Source organism: Tenrec ecaudatus, chromosome 2 (genome assembly GCF_050624435.1).
Source record: "Tenrec ecaudatus isolate mTenEca1 chromosome 2, mTenEca1.hap1, whole genome shotgun sequence".
Classification (NCBI taxonomy): domain Eukaryota; kingdom Metazoa; phylum Chordata; class Mammalia; order Afrosoricida; family Tenrecidae; genus Tenrec; species Tenrec ecaudatus.
Genome location: NC_134531.1, coordinates 101,099,900 through 101,124,171, shown reverse-complemented (window position 1 = coordinate 101,124,171; position 24,272 = coordinate 101,099,900). Strand labels below are relative to the sequence as shown.

The 24,272-nt window shown below is 39.3% G+C and overlaps 1 protein-coding gene across 1 annotated transcript in view; it reads left to right on the top strand.

Annotated features, from left to right (window-relative positions):
• ST8SIA4 (ST8 alpha-N-acetyl-neuraminide alpha-2,8-sialyltransferase 4) overlaps positions 1–24,272 on the top strand; it is a 142,388-nt gene that overhangs the window by 5,576 nt on the left and 112,540 nt on the right. Inside the window, exon 2 of the mRNA XM_075541313.1 lies at positions 3,793–3,924. Coding sequence (XP_075397428.1) covers positions 3,793–3,924 — 132 coding nt within the window. The remainder of the gene's footprint in view (positions 1–3,792; positions 3,925–24,272) is intronic.

Genomic DNA, 24,272 nt, shown 5'->3' with positions numbered 1-24,272 from the left:
TTGAAAAGAAAGAAAAACCTGTAAATAGATGAAGGTCTGATTTTTGCCCTCTAGGCATGTCCTCCAGTCAAATCCGATGGGGTGCCGTGCTCTGGCTCCAGAGTTTATCCTTTGCAGTATGTTGGGAGCCCCCTGCTCTGCTCCCCCCGTTGCTCTGCTGCATGCCTTTAGTGTTTTGCCTCATGTCACTGGGTTAGTCCATGACAACTCCAACACTGAGTCTCCATGGATCAGTGAGGGATATCGTGTCTCATAGTGGGATCAGCCATATGGTCCACTCTGTGCATTGGCTGTTTGAAGCAGGGATATCGTCCTCCAGGCCTGGTGGGCCAGGATGTGCTCCACTGTCTTCCTCCCCATTCATTTGCTCCCGTGTGCTCTGATTAGACATGTCCCTCTCCCCTAGCTGCAGCTTCAGTGCCATCCTCTAAAGTAACTTCTTCTGGGGGGAGGGGGGGAGGCGGGGAAGCCTTTTCTAAGGCAGAATATTAACAAGGTCACTAGTGAAAAATCTTTGGGGGCTCACTTAACTTCGTGCAAAGAGATTTGCTTTAGAGTATCAAATTGTCTCCATACTGTTTTTTTCATAAGTTGGTAAGGACTCTTGAGATGGCTCCAATTCATAGCTGATGCAACAGAACAAAACACTGCCCCGGGCGGTGCCATCCTACAACCATTGCTGCGGGAGAGCCTACTGCTGCAGCACGTGTGTCTGGGCGTTCATCGAGCCGCTTTATCATTTTAACTGACCCTCGGTTTTACAATGCATGAAGGCCTTCTCCAGGGACTGCTTCTTGCTCTTCACAAGTACAAAGTAAGCAAGACCAAGTTTTTCTATCCCCCACTTCCAGGAAGCTGTACTTCTCCAAGGACATAGCTGTTTATTCTTCTGGCAGTTGATGGAATGTTCAGTATTCTCCATCAGCAGCGCCACAATTCAAATGCATCAAATCTTCTTTCGTCTCAGTGGCCCAGTTTTGAGCTTGCAATACATGTGAGACAACTGAAAAGACCATGGCTTCTCGGGCCAACCATAGTGCTCAAAGTCCCATCTTTTGCCCCAGGCAGTATCTTGTTTGATTTTGTAACTGGTGTCACCATTGATTTCTTACATGTGAATCCCATTAACTAACGGGAAGAAACATGTATCCTGTAGTTACTTTTAGTCACAGTTTCTAAAGATAAAAGTCTGAAATTTGTCTTGAAAACAGCTTAATGAAAATAATGCAGACAGCACAATAACATGGTAGCAGTTCACTGATTGAGAACTGACTCAACCTTTGTGGCTCGCTTTCCTCTCGCCTTCCTTTGCTCGGCCCTTTCCTTCTTCCCTAGCTTCCTTCCTTCTCCTCACCTGTCTTTCTGTCTGTCTTTCTGTCTTTCTCTTAAAGGTTCTGAAAATGGTTCTTACATCAAGTAGACCATAGCAATCATTCTGCCACATAAAAATATATTTGCAACCACAGAAGTCAGTAAAGCAGTCTTCCACAAATTAAAAACATAAACACACTAGCCCATGCACGTTTTAATTTTTCCTACAAATGCTGATTGTAGGTGAAAATAATTATTTCTTTTTTTTAAGCATTTTATTAGGGGCTCATACAACTCTTATCACAATCCATACATATACATACATCAATTGTATAAAGCACATCTGTACGTTCTTTGCCCTAATCATTTTCTTTTTTTTTCTCTCTTCTCTTCTTTTTTTACATTTTATTAGGGGCTCATACAACTCTTATCACAATCCATACCTATACATACATCAATTGTATAAAGCACATCCGCACATTTCCCTGCCCCAATCATTCTCAAAGCATTTGCTCTCCACTTAAGCCCTTTGCATCAGGTCCTCTTTTTTTTCCCCTCCCTCCGAAAATAATTATTTCAATCATAGCACTTTCTCGTTAGATAACAGATGGTATTTGTGGTTGCTTGAAGGAGGAAGGTTGGAAAGATCTCCACTCCTAGAATTGATGGTGGTTTGCATTGACCATCTTGAAGGCACATCTCTGGAAGTGAGCTGTGTCTTCTTCCTGTGTCCACAGTTTCACGTGGACAACTTCATGAGCATTAAAGATGTAATATAAAGTTGATTTCTCAGCTACTTTGTTGTTTTTCCTTGTATCTTCGGTGACCTCTGTAAAATGATTATTAGCTATGCATCAGCATGTAAATGTATCCATTTAGTCATTAGGATAGCCCCAGAATATAAACTTCAATGCTGTGTAAATTTCACAGGGTTGCATGTGATGTTTCAAGCTTCTGCAAATTTAAAGTGCATCTTCAGAAGAAAATGTGAGCCCAAATATGCGACTGTTAGCTTCCAATCACAGAATTCATCAAATTAGCTATTGATAAATAAAGAGAGGATGGCCTATATAATAAACACACATTTAGACATTGTAATGAGCAAAGAGTCATTACTTCTTTTCTATGCCTTTGATCTTCTAAAACACTAAATGGTGACATGTAAACAATCATTTGTACCTATGGAAAGGGTTACAATTTTTGCATATATACCATACACAAGTGCCTTTTTTGACTCCATGAATTTTTGTTCAGGCCTTTAGGAAACTGTTGGATTTGACTAGTTGATTTTGACTCCCGAGAACGCCCTGTGTGAAAGAGTAGCAGGGCTCCAGAGCGTGCTTTTAGCTGTCAGCTGTATGGAAGATTGCTAACTAAGCCAAGCCTCCCACCCCCAGGGAGCCACTCAGCTCCCTGCTCTCAGGTCAATTCTGGCTCATGTCAGCCCAATTAAACAGGTTGGAACTGACACTGTGAATTTCCAAGACTCCACCTTATCCTGGGCATAGAGAGTCTCATTTTTCTCCTCTGGGAGCTACTAGGTAGTAGGTTCAAATCCCTTGTACCACCCAGGGACCTTCACACCTAAACATTTCCACACACACATACCAAAGATCCACTCCATTGAGCAATACATTTGTCCAGCTGTAAGTGACCTGCTGATATAAAGGACATCATATATGTATCACCATCATAACTACCTATTGTCAGCGCCTGCCACTTGGTTGAACAGGGCAGCCCCAATTATTGCCATAGCTCCTGAGTGAATTTTCTGTTCTTTGGCTCCCCGCCCACCACTAACTGTCAGGGAAGTATCTTTATGAGCTGTTTTGAGGTCATCACCGTTTTTAAATTTTGGCACTTCAATAATAGCATTTCCTAAATGACTTTTAATTTGGAGTTCCACAATAATGTTACTGCAATTTCAAGGTAAGGTGAAGTCAGCGTGAATTATAAAAAAAGAATACGGTTTGTCCAAGAGAATTAGATCAGTAAGTGGTAGATTTATGAACAAACCCAGTTCCGCTGATTTTCCAAGGTCTTCTTACTCCACAAACAAAGCGATTCTCATTATTCCTCAAGGCTTTAAAAAAAATTACAATCTTGAGTGTAACAATAATACAGATGCAGAGGAATTGAGCAAACATCCTGTCTCTATTGTCTACACTGGGAAGTGAAGGGGAGGGGAGGCATGGACTGGGGCATGGGGCAGAACTTTGTTAAACTTTTTTCTTTAAGTACTCTAGAAATGCATTCTTTAAAAGAAAATGGTCTCAATTCAAAAAGGTAAGTATGGGTGTTTGTTCTAATAGCTACATCTACTTTGTCTATTAAAAAAATTATGCTCTGATCTCCCCATCTATTACATAGATGAAGTTGTAGCTATACACTACTATTGTAAATAAATCATCCCTTTATGCCACTTAAGCAAAATGTTTCTACCTTTAATAATGTTGTCTTATTTTTGTTTATTTGTTTCAGAGAGGGTGAATTATGTTTGAGTCGATCACTTGTCAATAGTTCCGATAAAATTATTCGAAAGACTGGCTCGTCAATCTTCCAGCACTCTGTAGAAGGTTGGAAAATCAATTCCTCGTTAGTTCTGGAGATAAGGTGAGTTTCTTATAGAAGGCATAATAAATTTCTCATCAGTTCACGAATATGCTGGGTCTGGCAAAATTATATTGAACACTTGATTTATCGTTTAAGTGTGAATACTTTAATAAAAGAACGAACCAACTTTATTTAACAACGCTCACTGAAGAATGTGAATCCATGAGATGGAAATCATTAGGCAGCCAGAAACTTAAGAATGAAGATGTGAGTTTTTAATACATTGGCTTTATGATGAATAAAGTAAAATTTTCAACAGCGTACCAATATTTACCAATGTTTTCTTTTCTTACTCAATGTAGACATATAATTTGAGAATTATATTTAACTTCTTGTTAACTGATGCCTCATTCTGATCTTGTCCTTTCTCACATTAGATTAAAATAGAGCTTATTTATCTCCTGTTTTCCTGAAAATTATAAATAAATTTGAGCACCTGGAATAAAAATTTCAATAATTATGTCCCAAATGGGTAAATATCATAAAATAAGGTTCTTGAATACTAATAGTTATGTGTTAAGATTTAGACATTTTAAATGAAACAAAGCCATAAATTCAAGCTCAATTATCCTTTATCCATCGTATCTCATATGCTTCTAGAAAAAACAAATGTTAATTAAAAATTATATGTAAAAACAGCTCAGCCGTATCTGATTTCCTTTGGCTACTCAAGGTAGAAGGAGAATCCAACTCCACCCAATTGCTGTAAGGCAGAGGCCAGCCATGCTTCAACCCTTTGTCCTTCTTTAGCCTATTCTGAAACCAACTGCTTCTCTCCATGACACTATACTCTCCTATTGGTCTCAATACTTTGTTGCAATGGCCACAGAGAACTGAAATCGATAATATTCCTGATTAAGGGGGGTTATTAGGGAATTTACCAGGCTACCAGACATGAGGATCAGAAAACAATAAAGACACAATCACTAGTCCACAGCGTCAGCTCTCTTCAGTCAGTAGTAGCCAAGTCCGTCTTCAGTGTTCAGCTGCTTGGTCACGTGGTCCCCTGGCCTCTGTCTCCATGGGCAAAGAAGTCATCCAGCTGCTTGGACTCACAGTCTCTAGTCTTGGCACATCTCTTCTGCTCTCTCTCAGGGAATTCTTTCCTCCAGCTCAGGTCTTATGTCAGCCTGGGTCCTTTGCTCGCTCCCATGGTCTCCTTGATGTAGCTTCTGGGTTTTGATGCATCAAAATGAGAACCCCAATGTGCTCCCTGGTGGCTCTTCTTTCAATGGTCTGAGGACTTGTCGCCATGTCTCCTTCTGAGCTGCACCACATACACAGAAGGATGTCTCTGTGAGAGTTGTAGTTCTGTCCATATTCCCAAGGGAAAGCGAGATGACCTGGTTGGCACCCTCTACTCAGGTAGACTCAGAATACAGCCCACTTTATCCTTTAATGGGCACAACAGAGAACTCCTTCTAAATGAGATTTTAACCACACACAGAGAGGCTAGAGTTCATAATGCATCGCATGAGGGATTATGGCTAGAAGGACCATATTAGTTGAGCACATCTTGGTAAAGATCAGACTTTCTAAACTGTGAAGAGGCAAGCAGATTATTCTTCTCAATAGTTAAATTTATTATGTTGGTTATGTCTAAACTAGAGATTTTCAGTAAATCAAAACTCCTTGAAAGTTTGAGAGAATTTGTCTTTGACAAAATAACATGATTGCCTCATACAAATATAGGAAATGCTAATTTCCCAGTATTGATCATTGGTCTCTACCTTTAGTGAGAGTAGCTCTATGGTTAGGGAATGTCGAGTATAGCCAGTCTGCACATACTCCACATTGTTTTGTAAACCTGCCTTCACTTTGAAACCATTGAATCAACTCCTCCTTGCAACAAATGCTTTATCACAATAACTTTCCCTTTTAGTCCTTCAAGACTTTTAAAAAAATCAGTTTATTGCGACTTTTCTTGCACTAACCTAAACCCAAACCAATCCCACTACTATCTAACGTATTTCAACTCTTAGCAACCCTTTCGAGAAAGGTCTCCAAGATAAGACTGCTACCTCTTTCTTCCCTCAGAGGTGACTTAGGGAAGTTCAGCAAATTAGGTTACTTTGTTTCAAAAGATGGAAGTGACTGGAAAGGGAAACATGAGCGCAAACCATAGCAATGTCAAGTGGTTAGCAGCCTGGCCTGGAAACATGCATGTTGGGTTGCTCTTTGCTTTAACAAAGCTTTGTATATTTGTGGGCAAAAACGTCCCGGGATGAAGATCAGAGTAGAGCCTGATTGCAGAGATTATAAATTGGCATCATATGAATAAAATATGGCTATTAAGGAAATTTTATTTCAATTGCTTAAAGGAAAAACACACACTTTGGACATGCTGTCAAGAGAAATTAGGCCCCGGAGAGGGCCCTCAAGCTCAGTTAAGTAGAGGGGCAGTGAACAGGAGGAAGACTGTCAACAAGATGGATTGACACCGTGCTGAAACAAAGGACGCAAGCATCAGAACAACTGCGGGCAGAGCACAGGACCAGGCAGTGGCTCCCTTTGTTGTGCATGCAGTTGAGCCGAGTCAGAATTGACTCGATGGCACTTATGAACAATAGCAGAGGAAAAAGAAATCAAACCAATCAAATAAATTTGGAGCCAAATTAAGAGATTTCTCATAAAATTTCTGATTTTAAGGGACACTAGCGAAGTCAGTTGGGCATTGAATAAGGAAACTGTACAAGAATGGATGCATTTGCATGGTGGTGCTGGTGAAGAACCTTGAAAGTATCATGAACTTCTAAAGGCCCAAACTGCTGTGTATTGGAAGAAGTCAGGCCACAGTGCTTCTTAGAGTCAAGTATTGCAAAACTTCTTCTTTAATACTTTGGACATGTAATCAAGAGAGGCCAGTTCCTAGGGAAGAGCCATCATGTTTGGTAAAGTGGAGGGGAAGCACAGAAAAGGAAGACCCTTGACAAGATGGATGGACACGCTGGCTCTCTCAATGGACTCAGGCATAGAATCAATCGTGAAGACGGTGCAGAATGATGCAGGGTTTGTTCTTGTGCATAGGGCTGCTATGGGTTTGAGCCAACTCCATGGCACTTAATAACAACAATTACAGGGAAATCAAAAGATTTAACAACTTGATAAGGCTCCTCCCAAGTTGGCTGAAGCGAACAATAGCCATATTAACGTCATGTTTCTCTCCAGCTTATCTTCTCTCAGCTTACTCACCTCATGTTTTCTTCTCTGCATTTAAATTTAGGCCATTATGATAATTCTGAAGAAAAAGGGACAGTTTTGAGAACCAAATGGGGGAGGAACAGAGGTATCAGTTAGAACAGGTTAAGAATCCGTATTTCTTAGGGTGGTTTGAAAGGAGAAACATGGATGGTGTTTTTAAATGGCAAGAGTTGCTCTATAAGAATAAGCACTCATTTTAATATTGTAATAATAAAGGAAGGGAGTAATAAGACTGCAGGTCAACTAACTTGGACCCACAATTCTCAAGGAAGCAGTCAAGTAATTCAACGACACAATACATGGTAAGCATGTGCCAGAATATTTCTTTAAAATTTTGAAAACAAGGATATCATTTTGAGGACTAAGGTGCACCTGACCAAAACCATGGTATTTCAGTTGCCTAATATGCAATTAAATAAGGAAGAGCAGAAATAAGTAAGATACTGACTAAGGAAGCCCAAAGAAGAATGGATGCATTTGAATTACGGTGCTGATGAAGAACACTGACAGTATCGTGGACTACTGAAAGCACAACCAAATCTGTTTGGGGAGAAGTATAGCCTGAATGCTCCTTAGAAGCAAGGATGGAGAGATTTTGTCTTAAGTACTTTGGACATATGATGATCAGAAGAGACCAGTGATGGGTAAAGGCCATCAAGCTTGCTAAAGCAGAAGAGCAGCAAAAACAGAGAAAGCCCTCTGAGGAGTGGCTGCAGCTATAGCCTCCAAGGTAGCAATTGTGATCCTGTTTTAGGGTCAGGCGGTTTTAGGGTCTTTCTGTGAGTTGGAGCCCACTTGATGACCTCTAATGACATCGAAGAGCCCTGGTGGCCTAGGCCTTTACAAGGTAGGCTGATAAGCACACAGTCAGCACTTTGAAACCAGCAGTCACTTTATAGGAGTAGAAAGATGCATCTTTGTACTCCTGTAAAGATTTCCAATCTCAGAAAGAAAGAGGCAATTCTGCTCTGTCAGATAGGATCACTCTTAGTTGGAATCGACTCAATGGCAGTGAATAACAGCAAATACAGGTTTAACAACTGTAGGAAGGAGTCAACTGATTCTGTGGGCCTCCGAGACTGTAAATCTTCATGGGAACAGAGAGCCTCATATTTCTTCCATCATAGATCTTGCCATACTGAATAATATTTCAAATGTATTTAAATAAATAAATAACTGGTAGTAGTGTAATATCACTGGGCATGCTCTATTAGTATCTAATACAAAAATTAATATGAACTTCTGGGTTGACATTCAAGTCGAGGAGGCTAAATATTAATGGAAATAATTCAGTATTGAAGATTTGCCAATTAATGAGGGTTTTAGTCATTGATGGGAATATATTTTCAGTTATAGCTGCCAGAGATATGAATGAAATTTTAGTACCATTTTTATGTGATTCTCATGAACAGATAAAAAAGCAAGCAATAAAATATTGAGTAAATATTGAATAATACATACGAAGTTGTCAGTTTCCTTCAATATGAAGGAATAATTTTTGAAACTATCATTCTATGATGTGTAAACACTTCATAAAAATTATAATTGCCTATCAGAGACACTGAGTAGTAAGTCCGAATCAGTTTGACATCTGTAATAAAAATTTTATAATGTGAAAGTGTCTCATTGTTGCCTTAGTTTTTGAAAGGTTTGAAAACAAATCATGGAGCATTTGGGTTAATCATTACTCCCTTTGTTTTCACCAAATTTCTAGCAACTGTGAAGAACAATATCACTTTGTGTTGTTACATGGGTGTAGGTTTAACTTACAAATGTTTCAAAAGTTAAAGTTTGGAATGTTCAATAAAGACACACAAAAAAATTAACAACTGACTCACTGCCACCATGCATACCATCAAGTCGATGCCAACTCATAGCAACTCCATAGACCAGGGTAGAAAACCCACTGTGGTTTTCCGGGACGGTAACTATTTAAAGGAGTAGAAAGCCCTGACTTTCTCCCTCAGAGTGGCTGATGGCTTTGAACTGCTGATCTTGCGCTTCACAGTCCAGTGTGTAAACACTACATCACCAGAGCTGTGATAAAGGCATTACAACTAATGATTTTTAATCTTATATAATTGAAACGTGCTTATATTTTTCTCAAAAAAAACCCCTAAAAACACAAAACCAAAACACCTCCTGAAACTTAAAATGCTCAACATTCCTAGAATCATCTATTTACATTAAATTATCTATTTACATTAAAATATAAAATAGTCACTGAAGAGAAATTGTTGTCCCCTACATTTCCAGGAAAACTGTCTTTCTTATTGCTATTTGCTTAATTTCTAAACACACTCTGCTATTTTCATAAGACACTCAGAAGTGATTTATAAAAATTCATTACACATCAATACCTCTGGGAGCTGTGCATAAAGATAGTTCCCTGTATTAGTTCTTTGTACTTTGAAGATTCATCAAAACAGAGTTCATGCATTTCGCAGATAACTTCACTATTAAAATAATTAACTTGACTTTAAAGATTTGATTTTATTGATAGGTCAAGTCTGATCTTTATCATTGAAAGCTAAAAAATTGATGCACTTCAGATGCATCACCTGTTGTGAGTGAATTTGTGACTAGTTTACAGGGACATTGGTTTACATGTTCAACACTGGCACAGCATTATTTTCTATCTTTTGATTACTTTCATGTATTTTTCTTCTTATTTTTCTTCTCACTTTTAATATGTTGAATGGAAATCCAAAGAAGCAGAAACACCAAATATGGATGTATAGATACGTATGATTCAGCTACCCATCCGAAGATATTAATCATATCCTTATTAGAAAAAAATATTTTCAATTCTTAGAGACATGATATACCCCAATTCTTAGATTTTTCAGGCCAACCAAATGTAATTGCAAATTTATCATTGTATATGCTTATTTGTCAAAAATGATTTTGTGTCAGGTTTAGGTTGGCTGTAGGAAAAGGTCCTCATACATTTCTGATACCATCTTCTAGTTCAATAAATTACCAGTCGGGTAGCAGTTAAGCACTCTAATGCTACTGAAAGATTGCTGGTTCAAAGCCACTGAGAGGCTCCCTATGGGAAAGGCCTTGTCATCTGAGCCTATAAAGATCATAGCCTTGGAAACCCTGCCGGGCAGTTCAACTGTACCCCAGGGAGCCTCTGTGAGGGAGAAAATGCTCAACAGTACTGGACCCACAACAAGCTAACCTGAAAGGACAAAGCTTCTTACTGGCAGGATCAGCATCTAAGCCCAGTACTCTCACAATGGTGGGTCAGTTCTTTATTACTAAATGCACTTCCTAGAGAATTGTAGTTTTATAAAAAAACTCACTATTGAGTTGATTCTGACTCATTCCGACCAAGTAGGACAGTGTAGAGCTGTCCCTCTGAGTTTCTAAGACTAACTGTTGGAGTAGAAAACCTCTCCTTGATGGTAACGTTTTGAACTGATGGCCTTGTGGTAAGTAGTCCAAAACTATGCCACCAAGACTACTTATAGTAAACAAACAAACAATCAAAAACTCAAATGAAATTCACTGCCATCAAGTCGATTCCAACTCGTAGTTGCTCTCTAGAACAGGGTACAACTACCTGTGTTGGTTTAAGGGAGCAGAAAGCCTCATCTTTTCCCCACGGAGTGACCATTGGTTTTGAGTTGCTGACCTTGTGGTTAGCGGACCAATAAAAAACTGCTATACTACCAGAACATCCACTAAAAGAAGCGGTATGAGATGTACTTTTATGGAATCAATGATATTCTACCAGCTTTACAATAACAAAATGGAAGAATTTTTTTTTGGTAAAATTTTATTAAATACTGGGCTAAATATCAGGTGAGGGTCTTTTCATTTGTTTATGGCTGTTTAGGACTTGCTATTTGTTACTAGGATATCTTTTCAATAACAAACAGGACCTTAGTTCAGAAGCTCAAAGGAAGCTACCTGGGAAAGAAGCCTCCAGCGAACTCCCTCTAGCCACAACTGAGGCATAGGACAAAAGTGGTTACTGAACAGAGTACATTAGAGAATTGATTTCAGAAGATCCAAGGTATAAATTTGACTTGATCAGTTAAAACTTTGCCAGCAGATCCCCCCTATCACACACACTAGATAGATTTTATTTTAAATTTTTCTGTATTTTTGGTTTCTATTGTTTGGTTTGGGTTTTGTTTGTATATATTAGGCTGTAACTCAGAGGTGTTAGGTCAGTGGGGTTCACCCTCTTGAAGATGTATTTTTTTTTCATGTTTCACTATGTGAAACCCCCGATTGATGAACCTATAGCGCTAGCAATTAGAGTAAAGGTTTGGGGGGGGGGAGGGGAGTACAGTGTGGTGGTGGGGGGTGGGGTGGAGGGGAGACATGTCAAGGAGTTCATGTAGAAAAGGAATGTGTGGAAACTGATTGTGATACAAATGTACAATTCTGCTAGGCAGGATTTATGGAATGAAATGATCTATGTGTTGAGACCCAGTTAATATTTGTTTTTGGAAGAAGCTAGAGATTATGTTCTTTTAGTGCTTGGAAGCAAGTTCCTGAAACAAAGTTTGCAAATCTGACTTAAGTAGGTGTAGTCCTGGTAGGGTTTTGGTTACACGTTGGGCTGCAATGCTCACGATCAGCAGTTCCATACCACCAGCCCTTCTGGGGGTTACAAAAGGGTGTTTTCTGGTAAAGAGTTACAGTCTTGGAAACACACCGGGGCAATTCTGCCCTGCCCTCTAGCAACGCCATGAGTGGGCACTAAGGCCCCGGCAGTAAGTTGTGTTGTTGTTGATGCAGCCCTTTGCATTTCTTAGGCATTTTCTGTTCTTTTTTTAAAAAAATCATTTTATTTGGGGATCTTACAATTCTTATCACAATCCATACATATATCCATTGTGTCAAGCACTTTTGTACAGTTGCTGCCATCACCATCCTTAAAACATTTGCTTTCTACTTGAGCCCTTGATATCAGCTCCTCATTTTCCCCCTCCCTCCCTGCTTTCTCATAAACCCTTTATAATTTATAAATTATTAGTATTTTGTCATATCATACACTGCCCGATGTCTCCCTTCACCCACTTTTTGGTTGTCCATCCCCCAGGGGGGAGGTTATATGTAGATCCTTGTAATTGGTTCCCCCTTTCCACTCCACCCTCCCTCCACCCTCCTGGTATGGCCACTCTCACCACAGGTCCTGAGGGGTTCATCTGTCCTGGATTCCCTGTGTTTCCAGTTCCTATCTATACCAGTGCACATCCTCTGGTCTAGCCGGATTTGTAAGGTAGAATTGGGATCATGATAGTTGGGGAGGGGGGGGTTGAGAGTAGGAAGCATTAAAGAACTAGAGGAAACTTTTACATTTCATTGTTGCTACCCTGCACCCTGACTAGCTCGTCTCCTCCCAGTGATCCGTCAGTAAGGGGGTGTCCAATTGCCTACAGATGGTCTTTGGGCCTCCACTTGGCACTCACACTCAATTACAATGATATATATATATATATATATATATATATATATATATATATATATATATATATATATATATATTTGTTCTTTGATGCCTGGTACCTGATCCCTTCGACACCTCGTGGTCACACAGGCTGGTGTATTTCTTCCATGTGGGCTTTGTTGTTTCTGAGCTAGATGACTGCTTATTTTCCTGCAAGCCTTTAAGACCCCAGATGCTATATCTTTTGATAGCTGGGAACCATGAGCTTTGTGCACCACATTTGCTTATGCACACATTTGTCTTCAGTTGGTTTACCTGGCAGCACAGGTGTTCTGGGGGCATTTAAGGAGTCCTGCAAGCGCAGGGTGCTTTGGTGGCACATAGACTACACATAAGGTGCTAACTACCATCACTCCAAGGGAGATGGATGAGGCTGCCTAATGTAAAGATCTGAAGTCTTGGAAATCAACGGAGCAGTTCTATTTCGTCCCACCCCGCTGCCTATGAATTTGAGTCAACTCCATAGCAGTGAGCTTGCAGGCTCAGTGTTTAAGTGTTGGGCTGCTAACCTCTGTTCTGTGGTCTGAAACCACCAACTGCTCTGTGGGAGAAGGTTAAGACAGTCCGCTTTCATAAAGATTCACAACCTCGGAAATCCTTTGAAACCGTTAGACTCTGTCCTAAAGAGTATGATGAGTTGCAGTACGTTGCAGCGTGCTGGGGGTTAAGGTTTATCAGTTAAATCAACATGATGTTGTGAGTTGTCTTCCAATTGCTGTCAACTCATAGCTGCCCTCTGTACAACGGATGGAAACACTCTCCAACATTGTCCATGTTTGAGCCCATTGCTGTAGCTATTGCACCGGTGCATTCGATCTGATATGGACCTTATTAAAAGAAAATGAGAGGTGCACTCTTATAACTGCGAGTTCTTAACTAGAGGAAAAGAGACAGAGGAACTTAACTAGAGGAAAAGAGACAGCCTCTGTGTGGTGTATGATTTCATGACTATTCATATGATTTAAAATGTGTTATAAAAGTGAAGCTTAACATGGTAACGACTCATCACAATATATTTATTCTTTAACCAAATATTTTATTAGTATTAATAAGTTAAATTAATTGTATATGCTTGTGTTGGAATTGACCTTTCTTTACTCTTTAACTTTGCTTGAACACCAATGCTAGAATGAACTTGTCTTTAGATATAAATCATGCACAGAACTAGTCATTTTGAACTATTTAGTGCGAAATCAGACTTTAGAATAGTGTCTTTGTCTTTACTCAAGAGAATTCCAAAACGGGATTGCTTAGAAGACAATGAAAATTCATAATTTATGTTGTTTTTCTGATGCTAGTAACTTATTTAGACCTGACTTTTAAGAATAATACCTTACAAAATCCAGCTGAACCAGAGGATATACACTGGTACAGATAGGAACTGGAAACACAGGGAATCCAGGACAGATGATCCCTCAGGACCAGTGGTGAGAATGACAATACCGGGAGGGTGGAGGGAAGGTGAGGGAGGAAGGGGGAACCGATTACAAGGATCTACATATAACCTCCTCCCAGGGGGACAGACAGCAGAGAAGTGGGTGAAAGGAGACGCAGTGTAAGATATGACAAAATAATAATAATTTATAAATTACCAAGGATTCGTGGGGAGGTGGGGAGCAGGGAGGTAGGGGAATAAATGAGGAGCTGATACCAAGGGCTCAAGTAGAAAGCAAATGTTTTGAGAATGATGAGAGCCACAGATGTACAAATGTGCTTGACACAATGGATGTATGAATGGATTGTGATAAAAGTTATACAAGTCCCCAATAAAATGATTTTTAAAAATGAATAATAGAAACCAGGATTGAAAATAATATCCCTTAGTAGGATCATTTAAAAAATTTTTGTCTTATTGATTTTTTAAGTGGACTCTGAAGAGCTAATCTTTAAGTATTTCTGTTCAGGATTGGCATAGAGCGAACACTTCTCACAACAAAGTATTTTCTAACGCTTAATTATGAAGCAGCAGGTCTGAAAAGACTTTATGGTGCTGTTGGGTGAACATTGGACTGTTGACCTTCAGATCAGTAGGGAAAGATGACAGGCTACCTGCTCCTGAAAAGGTTTCTTGCACTGGAAACCCAGTATAACATTACTGTGAGGTAGAATAATTTTTGTTGCTGTTGTCATAGTCATTTAAACCTTTTGTGTCGTTTCATGTTCAGATCTGTTTTCTTCTACTCTCTCATTGAGTGCCAGCATATTGTGCTGATCTCTCTCTTCTAGGACGCGGTCTTCCCTTGTTTTCACATTAGCATGTCTCTCCTCTCTAATCAGTCATTTATTCTCCCTCCTCTTCATGTCCCCTCCTCCCCACTCCCAGAAACTGTAAAAGAATGTTTTTTGTGTGTGTGAAATTTTTTTGCTGACTTTTTATAATAGTAGTCTCGTACAATATATATGCTTTTGTGATTGTCTTACGTTAGTCAGTGTGGTGGCCTCCAGGTTGATCCACGTTCTCAGGTGTGTTGTAGATGAATAACTATTCTTTAGCATGGCATAGCATTTCCTTGTATGTATCAAAGTTTCCTTATGCATTCTCATCTTTTTTTTTTTTGCTATGTGGATGGGTATGCATAGATCTATTTGTAGAGAGTTCTCATCGTTGTTTTTTTTGCTATGTGGATGGGTATGTATAGATCTATTTTCATCATGGCTTCTATTTCTCTAGAACTTATACAGAACAGTACAACTGCTGGATCCTCTGGTATTTCTCATGTCAACATTTTACACCAGCAGTGTATGAAAGTACTCATGGGTAATATGAGCCATGGTGGGATAGTGGTTTCAAAGGGGGCTGCTAACTGCAAAGTCAGCAGTTCAAAACCACCAGCTTTAGAAGAAAAATAAGGTTTTCTACTTCTGTTAACAACTTACATTCTCAGAAACTCGCAGGGGCTGTTCTCCCCTGCCCTGTGGTGTTACCGAGAGTCTGCATGGCCACGACGGCAGGGAGTGCGCTTTTTACTGCCTAACATGTGAGGGCATTCCTTCAGCTGGAGACGGCACAGCTTCTGTGGTGAAGTCTCTGCTCTTGTCCCCTGTTCAGATTTTAAATTGAATTATTTGTCTTTTTGTAATTGGAAATGTAGAAGGTTTCTATATTATTTAGAGATTAGTCACTTGCCATATGTGTTGGTGCCAATTTCCCCCTTCTCTTGTGTTTTTTTGTTTGTTTTGTTATTGGGCTGAAACATTGATGACTCTACTTGTTAGGGTCTCCCAGACATATAGTTTGTTTTCTACTTATTTTATTGTGGCTTTTTTTAAAAGTAAAACAAGAATTTTCTTCTCATTTTTTATTATCTGACATTTTTTGTGTGTTCTTAATAATGTGATTTCTATACCAAGTTAATATTTGTAATCAATAGTCTGAAATGTCTATTCTGGTGGTATTCCAAAAGACTATGTATAACAAATCAGTTTGTTACTATTTTATCATAATATATTTATAATAGCTTTATCATAGATTTTCCGTAGTGCTGCCTAGCTTTCATTCTGAAGTCACCATCTAAGGTTTACACAAATTGATTTCTTATTTGCTTCTCAGCTTATATTGTATTCTGCCTGAAGGTTTGACACATAAAATACTTTCTGATGGGGTCAACAGTGTAACTTGGATTAATTTTAATTGCCACAGTGCAGGAGCTCTTTGTTGACCAGACTTTTAGAGAAGAGAGCTGCACCTGGTGCGAGGCTAGCTATATTTCGAAGTGTGTACGTGGAAACAGTGCTTAGTAGCATACTTCTCCAGGACTTTGTAGTTACTATTTCAAGTGATGAGTAGTGCTGAAAAGGAAGTTTTAATTTAAAATTTAATTGAAAAGTTTCTGTATTGCATCTATTTTTGTCAGTTGAACTGTCTCAACTTACCTTTCGGTTTGAGGCGACATTGCCTAGCCAAAAATAATTGCTATGACTAAGATTTCTGTCCTCACTGAGAGCGAAACATAATTTTAGTTTTTTTTTAGTTGCCTTTATCATTAAAGCAGTTGCTGAGTTTAGGTGTTTGCTTAGTTAATGGAGTTTCAGAAGTTAGATTATTTTCCGAAAATAACAGTTAAAAGATCTGTGGAGTTTTGCTTTTTTTCTCTTCAGTCCTGCGCACGCACACACACAACTCAGCCTTCCAATCTGAATATCTAGTAAAAGCTTGACTGCACACCACACACGGCAAACAAAGCCAACAATGTCACAAACTTGTGCTTGTACCAATTGTGTATTGAAGACGAGTTTTGTTGATTCATGTTAGCGTTAGAACCCAGGACTTCAATTGAATTTTCTCCTGTTCCTCTCTCTCTTCTGAAGTAATTTTATTTAACCTGCTTTTTCATTGATCTCAATTACCTTCTGAGCACATGCATCCATATTCCCCTTGGTGATACAATGCCATTTCAGTTTCACGCAGGTATAATAGTTTTTCCAATGGCATTAAGCGAATTTTATTTAAGCGCTAATTTGCATTTTTCATAGATATTCCATCTGAACATAACTAGGCTTGGCAAATCCACAGAGCTTTTAATAGTTCATTACATCGCTGGTCTAAAAATGCTCATAACTTCCTAGAGGGAAATAAAACAAAAACAAAAAACTCAAACCTCTCTTTACTGTTTCCAAAGAATATTAAGTCACAATATGACTGATTCGTAGTAATTATTTAAAATCTTCTGGCAATCTGCACCAGAAATCTTAGCTCAGATAATTTTCCATGCATAGATTTAAGCCCTAAAATAGAAACTGCAAGTTTGGCTCAAAATAAAAAAGAGAACACACTGAAGCCATTCAAGGTTTCTTCTTTATCAGTTTTAAAAAGGAAAATCTATACTCAGTAGTTCTGAGTTTCGCCTGAAACTTTTTACATATTTATATTTTGATTAGTCTATGTGACTTTCTAATTTTTCCTCTGATTTGAAAAGGACTTTTACTATGTTTTACGTAGTGTACAGTGTTATCTCTTACCGAACCTACATCCTGCTGCTGAGTCTACATCCTGCCACAGGAAGACTACACTTAAAAGTCTTATTTTTACACTTAAAAGTCTTATTAATAATTATTTTTTACCTTTTAGGTGATATGACATCTTTTAACACTCTTATAAATGCTTATAGATCCCTTTTTATTTTTGATTTTCCCTAAATTCTAATACTTGGGAATTTAAGACATCCTTTAATATATTTTGCTGCTAATTTTCTGTAAAACAGCAAAGATACTGTTATTGGAAATCCCCATCTATTATCAGTTGACTTAACTTTCTGACTATTATAAGGGAGTTCCCCTTTTTGAATTTTCAAGCCAAAGAGAAGAAAATGTTCTAAAATTGATTGTGGTAATGATTGTACAACTATTCTTGATATGTTTGAATTATTGAATTGTATGTTATATGCATAATGTGCTAATAATTTTTTTAAGTCTTCTTTCAAACCAGGGCCCCTAATCCATGCATTTCAAGTTTGCAACCATGCCACTACTTGAGAATGCACATCTTCAAACACACCTAAATCAGCCTGTTTAAATTATGTTTAAAGGAAATAACACCATCAAATTTAGTGATATGACCACATTTGTGAAGTCTTTATTTCAGACCCAGCCCCATCATTGTGACAGGAAGTGAAAATTTTGGTTTAAATGCAGGTGTCAGACATTACTTACTTTTTACCCCCCCACACAGAAAATAGTAGTTAATAACTATTTGAAAAGATTCTGTATATTACTCTTAGTGTTAGATGTTAACATGAAAAAGCCATTAAATGCTTGATTAAATGAAAGATTTATCAAATTTCTGCACTGCAGATATTCTTCGTTTCTGATTTCATAGATAGTTATCTCATATTGTCTGTCCTATGTTACCATAAACTACCATGCTCCCTGATAGTTTTTCTATTTGCTTTCGTGACTTTCTTTGCTAGTTATTTGTACAGTTTTTCTCTAATGTAAATTCCATTTCTGCTCAACTTAATATGTTCAATAATTGAGGACAAAAACAGTAAGGGTATTCTTTCATCAGAGAGCTCTTGAGCATATGTGTTGTGCATACAATGTGGCAAAATCAGGTTTACAGCTTACCTTTCTAATTAGATCACACACTGAACTGTTACCTGTTTAGAAGGAATAACAAGCAAGCAAAGCCAAACAATAAAACAGAAAGAAAGACAGGAGTCAATTATCTTTTTTTAAAAACATTTTTATTAGGGACTCATACAACTCTTATCACAATCCATACATATACATACATCAATTGTATAAAGCACATCTGTACATTCTTTGCCCTAATCATTTTCAATAGACTTATTGGGTAGTAATGGTGCTGGCTTATAAATGTAAATTGAAGAATTATTCTTCTAGTGGAGTGACGGGAAATGGCCTCATATAGCACAGGATTGTGGTAGGTAAAATATAATATTCTATCACAAATTTTATAATACTGTTACTTTTTGAGTCCCTGGTGGCTCTGTAGGTGTTTACTGCAAGGGGCAGCTGCCTGCTCTGGTAAAGTTTCACTAACTGTAAAACTATTTTGAGCTGTTATGAGTCAGAATGGATTTGATGGCAGTCGGGGGTGGGGGTGGGGTGGGGATCACTTGGTGGGGGTTAATCGTCTGGTGGCAAAAATCACTGGTGTTCTAATAATGACACCTTTTTAGTGCTTCTAAATTACAAGTTTACAATAAGGGCACTTAAACATCCACCTTTCAACTTAGATTAGACTGTCTCCGATTACTTCTTATGCTTGTGTTTATATGTGTAACACAATTCCAGATTTTCTGAGCCAGGTTCATGGTTTTATTGGCAATATAATTCTCTCAAAAATCCATTCGATGTTTCCCCTCCCACAACCCCCAATGGGAGTTTGCTCCTCCCAGTTTACTCACCGACAGAAATGTAATTGTCTCCCCAAGACCTACATGCCCCTCTCTCCACACCTTGACCTGCTAAGGTTCACTTATCACTCCTGTAGGAGTGTCTGTTGGTTAGGAGTGACCTTAGCACAGTGTTGTCTCCTCCCATACTAAAATCTGACCTCAGCTGAGATGAGGTCCCTCTGGTTAAGTAGTTTTTAAGATATGCATGTATAAGGATGCTGTATGGCTCGTGGACGCTAGGCAGGTCCTCCACTTCATGGTTTGGGAGAATGGTTTCGATGATTACATTCTCTGAGAACAGAACCTTATAGTAGTGCACTCATACAATATTTGTCTTTCATGCTTGACTAACTTCATCAGCAAAACGGTCTCCAGGCCTATTCAGATCATCAGATGTTTCATGGTTTCATGGATTTTTTTAGGGATGCATAGTATTGCATTGTGTGCATGTACCAGTATTTTTATTCAATCTTCTAGTGATGGGCACTTGGATTGTTTGCACTATGTGAACTGTGTTGCAATGAACACGGAAGAGCATATGTGTGTTCTGCCCTGTCTCTTATTTTGGGGGGCTTTGTGCCCAGAGAATGTATTGCTGGGCTAGATAGCATTTCTATTCCCAGTTGTTTTAGGTAGCGCCATGGCACTTTCCACATGGTTGTACATATTTATAAGCTCATAAACATCGTACAAGATTTCCAATAACTTCACACCCTTTCAAGCTTTTGTTGTTCTGTTTTTGTTTTGTTTTTCAAATAATCCCCTATGGCTTATGCATTGGATTGCAATTGGCAAGGTCCACCAACTGCTCCATGAGAGAAAGAGTGGGTATTTCACTTTCATAAAGTTATTGTCTCAGAACCTCACAGGGGCGGTTCTGTCCTATTCTTTAGGGTGGCTATGAGCGGGCATCAACTCAGTGGCACTGAGTTTGGGTTTTATTGAGTGTGTCCGAGTTGGGGGCGGTGGGTAGGTTCTTGCTTTAAGGTGATATCTCTTCATGTTTTAATTTGCATCTCCCAGATGGCTAGTGATCATGAGCATTTCCCCATGTCTATTAGTCATTCACGTAAGTCTGTTCAAGTCCTTTGCCCAACTTTTAATTAGATTATTTGTTGTCGTTTTCCTTCTTGAGACATTGCAAACTTCTGTAGATTTTAGCAGTTAGCCCATTATCTGTTATGTCACTCCCAAATATTTCCCAAATATTTTCCTCCATGAATCTTTTAATGAAGTTTTGGATGTTCATATTGGTTTTATTTTTAATGACTCCAAGTCATCTTTTCGATCTTCTAATGTATGTGCTTCCTTTATTATATTTGGTAGTCTGTGTACGCTCTGCAAACAGACAAACAGACAAGCGTATTAGGGTTCTTGGGCGTTCTCTTTTAGATAGTTGCAATTTATCCTATTCAACTATTCCTTCTGAACACATTTCTTAAGTCTACTTATTCCAGGACATCCCTAAGTCATTTCCAGCTATAAATTTGGATGGGAAAGCAACTTCTTACTTGATGTTAAAACATTACAATTGACAGATATATTTCTTGCTAATTGGGGTACATCTGGGATGTCCAAATTACTAGATTCTCACACATTTAGATTGAAGGTCATTTCCAGAGATGTATTCCCTTCCATCTCAGCTGGAAACTTGGCTATTACATGCCTGACTTCATCTCTTTTAATGCCTTGCTAAAAAAGCAGCCAATATAACCCAGCATACAAACACTTTTTAACCGCTTCTCCAAGGGGAACTGGCTTATTGGATTCAGGGATAGGTCCTAAAATGCTGCATACAACAACTTCATCAGGCGTTTTCCTGTAATACAATATTATTATTATATTAATGGTCATCAGCTTTTTAGCCACCTGTGTCTATTGTCTCATTTTCCGTGTGTAACCCTTCAGTTGATGACATATTTTTGTTTTGTGTTTGTATAGCATTTCACATCTATCATCAAATTTTATAAGGTATGAGATAGGCAAAACAAGACTACTTAAAATCGAGTGACTAAAGCAAATGCATTTCTCTTCCACACCATCTGGATCCACTCACATTGCCACTGAAGAACACAAACGGAAAGGATCAAACATAGCCACAGAGAAGCTTAAAGACCCTTGATGAGAAACCAAGTGCCAAGATAAAACTAAGAAAATTCTAAATTCTAAAAATTCAAAAAAGACCAGAGAAGAAAAGACAGAAGGAATAATTGCCATACTTAGGGTAGTGAATCTTTTCTTCAAGTCTACTTGTTTGTTTTAAGCTTGAAAGATACTTTTCACAGGCACTTAGTGCGCGGTAGCTTTTATTCTTCACATATCCGTCATATATACTATAATTCAGATTGCTTTAGGTGAGTTTACTAGCAATTTTAATCCTCTTAATGGAGATGAACAAGCCCTGGTGTTACAGTGGATTAAGCAAACCCACCGGCTACATTGTGGAAGTGTGATGAAGAAATCTGTCTCCTGAAATATTTCCAATGCCAGAAGCCCTATGGGTCAGTTCCACTCTGTCGTTTTAGGGTTGCTATGAATCAGAGTCAACTCGATGGTCGTGGAGCTGACACAATTTATACTAACCAAGTAAAAGTCATCTTCACTCCATGGCATTAAAATAAGCAGATGACTGAAAATGAACAAACTGGTTTCATTAAAGCTTGCAGAATATTTGCTCATATAAAGGCACCTTTTACCAACTAAGTGTACAGCACCACCCTCCCCCCAAGAAGAATTCACTTCAGAGGACAGCACTGACGCTACAGCTCAAGAAGAGGGAAGAGGGGCCGGTCTGGTCAGAGCACAAAGAAGCCAACAAGGGGGCATAGGGAAAAAAAGAGAAAAGAGTGACGCACATCCTGGCTCCCCAAGCCCTGAGGAAACTGTTCCTGCTCAGAAAAGCAATGCACAGAGATGACCACAGGGTCGGCCACACCGTGGGACACAGTGTTCCTCATTGACCCATAGCACCGTTGGGGACAACATTAAAGACACACAGTGGGAACTGTGCCCACCATGAACTCACGACTCTGAAGCCACCCCTGGGGGCATGCAGCAGAGCAGCGGGGGAAGCAGAGCAATGAAGTCCCCAGGGATAGAGGCGGTGCCAGGACGTGACACCCCATCAGACTTGACTGGAAAGCACCCGTGAAGGAAAACAAACAGACCCTGAACTATTCATACGTTTATGTGTGCATGCGTGTTGTTATTGTTGTTGTTGTAGCTATTGTTTTACTTCCCGTCGGTGCTTCATGGTACTCAATCGTGTGATAGTACATAGTATGTTTACCTGGAAGGGATAGGTAGAATAAACAAGCCAGAAGACAGAACAACAGGATGAGAGTTCCAGGGGGACACGGGGGTAGGGGTGGCAGCAGAAAGGAAGAGGATGTTAACAAGCCCAGGGACAAGGGAATATCAAGGGATCAAAAATCAGTCTCAAGGAGGGTGTGGGAGGTCTGGCAGGACTGGATCAAGGGCAATGTAACCAAGAGAAATTCCTAAAACCCAAATGAAGGCAGAGCATGATAGTGGGACAAGAGGAAGGTACAAAGAAACAGAGGAAAGAAATAGGAGGCAATTGGTAGTCATAAAGATTCAAATACAGACATACAAAGATGTAAATATATTTATATACGATGAGGGGGGAATAGATCTATGTACCTATATTTATAGGTTTAGTATTAAGGAAACAGATGGACAGTGGGCCCCTGCTCAAGTACTCCATCAACACAAGAACACTTTGTTCTAACAATTAGGCAGTCTGAGATGCTCACCTGCCTGGCATGATCACTGATGACAATGGGTGCACAGGCAAATGTGAAGAAAGCTGATGGTGCCCGGCTACCAAAAGATATAGCACCTGAAGTCTTAAAGACCTGAAGATAAACAAGCAGCCACCTGGCGGAGAGACAACAAAACCCACATGAAAGAAGCACACTGGCCTGTCCCAACTAGATCACTGAGGACAAAGTAGGTGCATAATCAAAAGTTGTGAAGAACACTGATGGTGCCCAGCGATCAACTGATAGAGCATCTGGGATCTTAAAGGCTTGAAGACAATCAGGCAGCCATCTAGCTAAGAAACAACAAAGCCCACACAGAAGAAGCACACCAGCCTACTCCGATACGAACGCTGATGACAAAGCGGGTGCATGGGCAAGTGCGGTGAAGAAAGCCAATGGTGCCCAGTTGTCAAAATACATAGAATCTGGGGTCCCATAGGCTGGAAGATAAACAAGGGACCATCTAACTGAAAAACAAGAAAGCCTACATGGAAAATGCACACCAGCCTGTGAGATGACAAAGCATCGAATGGATCAGGTATCAGGCATCAAAGACACACACACACAAAAAAAACAGCCTTGTGAATGAGGGGAGTGCAGAGTGGGGACCCAGGGCCCATCTGGGGGAAATTGTACATCCCCTTGCAGAAGGGCTGTGGGGAGGTGATGAACCAGTCAGAGTGTAGTGTAGCAATGATGAAACATACAATTTTCCTCTAGTCCTTGAATGCTTCCTCCTCTTCACTATCATGATCCCAATTCTACCTTACATAACCTGCTGGACCGGGAAATGTACACTGGCACGGATAGGAACTGGAAATACAGGGAATCCAGGACAGATGAACCCCTTAGGAATAGTGGTGAGAGTGGTGATATTGGGAAGGTGGAGGGAGGGTGAGGGAGAAACGGGTAACAGATGACAAGGTCTACATGTAACCTCCTCCTTGGGGGACGGACAGTGGAGAACTGGGTGAGGAAGACGTTGGATGGTGTAAGATAAGATAAAATAATAATTGTTTATAAATTATC